The 5366-nt window shown below is 38.1% G+C and overlaps 1 protein-coding gene across 1 annotated transcript in view; it reads right to left on the bottom strand.

The window, feature by feature from the left end:
• Window positions 1-2669: 2669 nt before the first annotated feature.
• The window catches only part of stab1 (stabilin 1), a 41201-nt gene continuing 38504 nt past the window's right edge, over window positions 2670-5366 (bottom strand). Inside the window, 4 exon segments of the mRNA XM_025060423.1 lie at window positions 2670-3343; window positions 4419-4523; window positions 4685-4834; window positions 5315-5366. The exon segment at window positions 5315-5366 is cut by the window's right edge and continues 71 nt beyond it. Coding sequence (XP_024916191.1) covers window positions 3275-3343; window positions 4419-4523; window positions 4685-4834; window positions 5315-5366 — 376 coding nt within the window. The 3' untranslated portion in view covers window positions 2670-3274.

Below are 5366 nucleotides of genomic sequence, written 5' to 3' on the forward strand. Positions count from 1 at the left end.
TTCTCTTCACTTTGGCCTTCAGGTGTAGCCGCAGACCTACATCGCTATCAACTGGGCCGGTGGACTCAGTGATGCCAAGAAGTTCAAAGCATCTGGTTTCTGTTACATGAATGACATCCTGCTGGCCATTTTTGAGTTGCTTAAGTAAGAAAAGAAACATTTCAAGTTTTTTTTTTTTGTCAACAGAAGTGAAACTTTTGGACAGCGTTTACAGAGTGTTGTGAAATGTTTACAGGACATCGGGGCTGGAAAGAGCAATGACTACACAGTGAATTACCCACGATGCCATCTTTAAACAGGTAAGTCTGTGAGTTTCTATTTTATTTTTTAAATGTGCGACTTAGGTTTAGATCATGGCCAAAGTAATGGAGATGTAGCAGCTGAGCGCAGAGGTGCTTCAGTTCAACGTCACTATAAAAGTTTTGAAAAAGAAATTGATTTTAGCCTTTACCAGGTATTGACAAAGGAGTGAGTGACACCAACTGGACAAATCCAGTACAGAAAAGATTACAGTATTTGAAGTGTACAAAATTTATTTATTTATAATTGAAGCGTTTTGTAACATGCTAGTGCTAAACACTTTGAACATGGTGTAGTCATTTGAGAGCATTTGTATGTAATGCATTTATTTCACCTTGTGTTTCAGGCCTAAAGATGTTTCATGAAGTTGTTCCACACCTGATGATGGGACCGTTGTTGAATCCTGTGAGCACACGTGGTGGTGAGTATGTGATCTGTCCATCTTTACCTGAAGTGTTAGATAAAGCTGAGAGTTAGTTGTAATTTGACTTGTATTGAAATGTGTAGGTACTGTGTAAAAGTGTTTTTACTATTTAAAAAAGTCATTATTTCATTAATTGTGGGTTTTTTTTAATCTTAGCTTTTTACTTACTGCTTGTAACAAACTAACTTTTTTCAATGACACAAGTCCAGCAAACAAGTGATCTGCTTCAAATAAAGTTGCTCCTTCACTGTACCTGGCAGAGTCCAAGCTGCTGTGTCCACAAGCCGTCTCCTCTGCTGCACTCTGTTAAGACAATAGCATACAAGGCACAATGAATGACACAATCAAAACCCTGTCTGTGTAGATTTTCAGTTCAGCAGAACTGAAGAAGCCTCTTGGATGAGAAATAAAACTTTAAACTACTCTACTACTTTAAAAAACCCTACTTTGTCCAGTTGTCCTCAATGTAACTATTTTTGGAACAATAAAAAGCAGTGTTGGTCTCATTTACCTCTTGCCGTCAGGGTGGAAAGCCACGCAGTTGATGGGACCAAAATGACCTTTGACTCCTGCCAAACTCCTCTTTGTACGCAGCTTGGAAGAACCTGCAGATTAGAAGAACACGTCACTGTGCCACATGTTAACACAAACAGGGTTTCCTTAAAAGCAGCTACAAAGTAGTCACTTCTACAGCACCTCCAACATTACAACTACAGTGGAAAGTCTTTTATTGTACAGTGGAAAGTCATTTGATTGTTGCACAATCAAATGTCATAACAACTAAATGTTTACACATTACTATCAACAACAACAATACAAATTCAATGCTTTAAACAGATATTTCTTCACTACATAAAGGCCTTTGTTTGTAACAAAGTGGTGGCTTCTTCAGTGCTAATGCTAACACCACAGTGGAATAAAGAACATCTGTACATTTTCTTCATCTCTTTTTTTTTGTTAAGATGAAGACAACAGTCACTGGATGCTTTATTCAACCACACAATAATACTCTGGAAACACCACTTCAACTCACCTGGCCTCAAACTTGCCAATCCTGGTGGAAGCTGTGGTCACTTCCATGGCCTCCTGCTCACCTCCCATAAGCACCTACCGTCCGTTCGTGGCCCTGCAGTAGGATGGGTTTCTGTACAGAAAAGCAGTATTTGCAAGTTCATTTCACATTTTCAAAAAGGTGCATCAGCCCAGTTCAAACTCCTGTCATAAGCCAATTCCTTATTTACCACGACAACTTTATATTAATTGTTTTGGACAAAAAACTAACTGCTAATCATTTTAACTTCTGACAAAAGCTAACGTTAGCTGCCGAGCGCAAATTGCGCTAACGCTCTCGACCGAACGACTACCATTTCAAACAAAATACAACAGACAATTGTTTTCAAAAACCTACCATTTCAAATCATTCAGATGTAGCCACCGCATTCAGTTTTTTTACTTGAACGCCCGCTGAAAGCCCAAACTGCTAATACTCGTGTCGTTTCATGTGCCGGATCGCAACCGGAAATAAGGACCGTACAACATATTTCTATTTCCGTTACACAAACGTTCCAATATCAGCGCGACTTTTTTATTTTTTAGTATTTTTTTTCGTGATAGTAATGCTATAGTCTCGCTTGTTTTTAGTGATATTTTGACATGTTCAGATATAATGTTTTTGGAGTTTTTACCACTAATTATTCACTTGGCAACATGTTTTGGGGCATAAACTTGCATTTTGAGGCATTTTTTAGACTATTTTTTTAGCATTTTGTCACGATAGTAAGGCTATATTAGTGTTGCTTGTTTTTTCGGTAATATTTTGACGATAATAGAATTTTTAAGGACATGTTTTGGAAAATATGTTCAAAATGTATTAAATTGTAAACAAATATTTTAAAAAAACCCAATCATAACCACTCCATCTTTGTATTTTATGGTAAAGAAGACATTTTGTTGATCCTTGTATTTATTTTAGTTTGATCCCACAGGATCCCATTTTCACCTGATACTTCATGAAAGCATTTTAGGGAATATTTTACAATTTCTTTTGAAAGTTGGTGGTAGAATACACTTTACATATGCTCTCATTTGAAGGAAATTGGTATTTACAAAAATCAGTACTGACACATCAACAATCACAATCAGTACATGGCTAAAAATGTTATAAAAACAAAATCTACAACATTGCTTTTAAAATGAATCAGTCCTTCCGCTGGGCAGTTATTATTAAAAAAACAAACAAAACATTCTATGTAAATAGTAGAACATGTCAGGGAAATATTTTCAGACATCACTTCTGAGCTAAATTCTCAAACATTTGACCAGATATTTGACCAAATATAAGTCACATTCAACTATAGTAAATATTTCCTTATTTTCAATTGCAAGGTAAAAGTCTACAATACAAGATTAGTTTTGTAAATTCAGATCTGAGGCATGTGTGCAAGGAATAGAAGAAACAATTAAGGATTTTCAATTAACCACAATTCTGTGAGCAATGGTTTAATGTTATTTGTAAAGACATATCTGTAGTAGCACTAGCTACAGAAGGTTTCACTGGTCCAGGTCCAAAATCTTTGCAGGTTCTTCAGGTTCTGTAGGCTCCATTCCCTGAGTAGTGTCCTTCAGGACAGAAAAATGAGGAAAAATGTTAATGAGGAAACCCACACCACTTCAACCATCTCCTCATTATCATTCAGTTATAACTAATTGCAAATCAATGTAGCAAAACAAAGACCATGTCCTCACCCAATGACAGACTGTGGTGATCACCTGGGTCAGTTTGTAAAATGTGACTCACACAACCACCCAAGTGATGACATCATCATGCCAATGGGTCAGGGCGTGGTCACCTCCTTTGTTTTGCAATGACAACTCTGTTCAGATATTCAGCCACTCTGAGGCTAAATACTAGATTCTTTGCAGCAGACAGTCAGAATTTAAAAAAGCCTCTTCAGGGGTGAAAAGTTTGGAAACCAACAGAGTCCAGTTGCCCTCTACTTAACTGTCTTGGATAACCTGTGACCTGGATGACAAAGAACCTACACAGACACTACCCTATATCACAAATCTATATAAGGTTGTGGTTATTGTTCTCTCCAACCTCTTCAATAGGTGGTAAACCAAATAAATTGAAGAAGTCAGACCATGGTTTCGGGTAAAGGAGGGTGAGGGTGGCGATGGGTAAATGGATTATTGGCTAACTGTTTCCTGCCAAATCTGGGTTGGGATTGTAACTGGATCACATCCTCTAAGCACTTTGCATTAAACACATTATAATCTTCTATTTGACCTCAATTTGACGACACATTTACTTATGTTATCTCGCCCAATTTATTTTTTAAGTCTAAGCTAATCCATAGATGCTGGTTTTGACAAACTAAAACCTCTTATTGATTGTTTCATTAATTCATTAGTCATTCAGACAAGTTTGTTCTACCAGACACATAACCAACAGTGTAAATAAGGCCCCATGATCATGATTCAATTCTGAATTGCAGTGTCTTAACACATTTTCCTAGATATGTTTTTAAAAACAGAAATTGCTAATTCTGAGGGAGGGCTTTGTAGCCCACTCCACCTCCCACCCCTTTTCCTGTGCAGGTTTTATTTTCAAAGTGATTTTCAATCACATGCAAAATAGTATAACAGTAGTTACTTACAGTTGTTAGCTACACATCGATTAAACATGACCTACCCCAAAAGGCTCAGTGAAGGCCCTGGAGCCACTGTACAGTGGGTTGGGAATAGACACCAGGGTGGGTTTGGTTTGGCCACCTGCTGTTCCATCCTCGTCCTCATTCTGTTATTAATCAAAGAAGATAACAAAACAACCAGATACATTGGCTATGTCAGTCAACTAGTCCACATAAGCTAATGGCTGAAGTTTCAGTTTTTAACCTTAATTGTTTTTTAACAAAGTCTGAATTTAGTGCATTATAAAGTGTGTATTTTGTATCTTACTCTGAAGTAGTGGAAGCGGAATGCATCACTCTTGTGCTTAAAGACATAGTAGCCAAGCACAGCCAACACACAGGCCAACAACACTGACACCAATATGGCTGACACCGTGCCGCTGGTATGGGCATGGCCTCTTGAATCAGCACGGTAGATCTGATGGTGATGAAAATAACAAACAAACACAAAAAAAGGTTTGGAGGACAAAGAAATCCCTTATATCTGAACAGGTTCAGTTAGAGGCACTTCAGCCATGGATGGATCACTGGAGGTCTATTAAAGCTACTTCTCAATGAATTACTGTATATATAAATTATATAATGTGGATGGAGCACATGGTGACACCTTCTATATGGAGGTTGCAGGTTCTACCGGTAGGAGGAGGGGTTTCCTCCTACCTCCTTCCTTTATATTGACAGTAGGCATACATTTAAATCTTCACTCATATGCATTGTCTCCCATCATGCATCTCCATGTTGACCACTGAATACACAGTCCAGTCGACTCAGGCTAGTGAAACACTCCTCCTGCAGCTGCATAGGTCTCCACACTGTTATCTTAGTTTCAAGACCACAAAAAACGTCTGCTCTGTGGAAAAGTTGTTTGTCAGCAGCACTGAGTTAAACCATGACTTACTGTTGGGGGTGGTGCAGTCAGTGGGGCCTCAATGACATGAATGATCCCATTT

The sequence above is a fragment of the Cynoglossus semilaevis genome, chromosome 11, assembly GCF_000523025.1.
Source record: "Cynoglossus semilaevis isolate Cse_v1.0 chromosome 11, Cse_v1.0, whole genome shotgun sequence".
Taxonomy (NCBI): Eukaryota; Metazoa; Chordata; class Actinopteri; order Pleuronectiformes; family Cynoglossidae; genus Cynoglossus; species Cynoglossus semilaevis.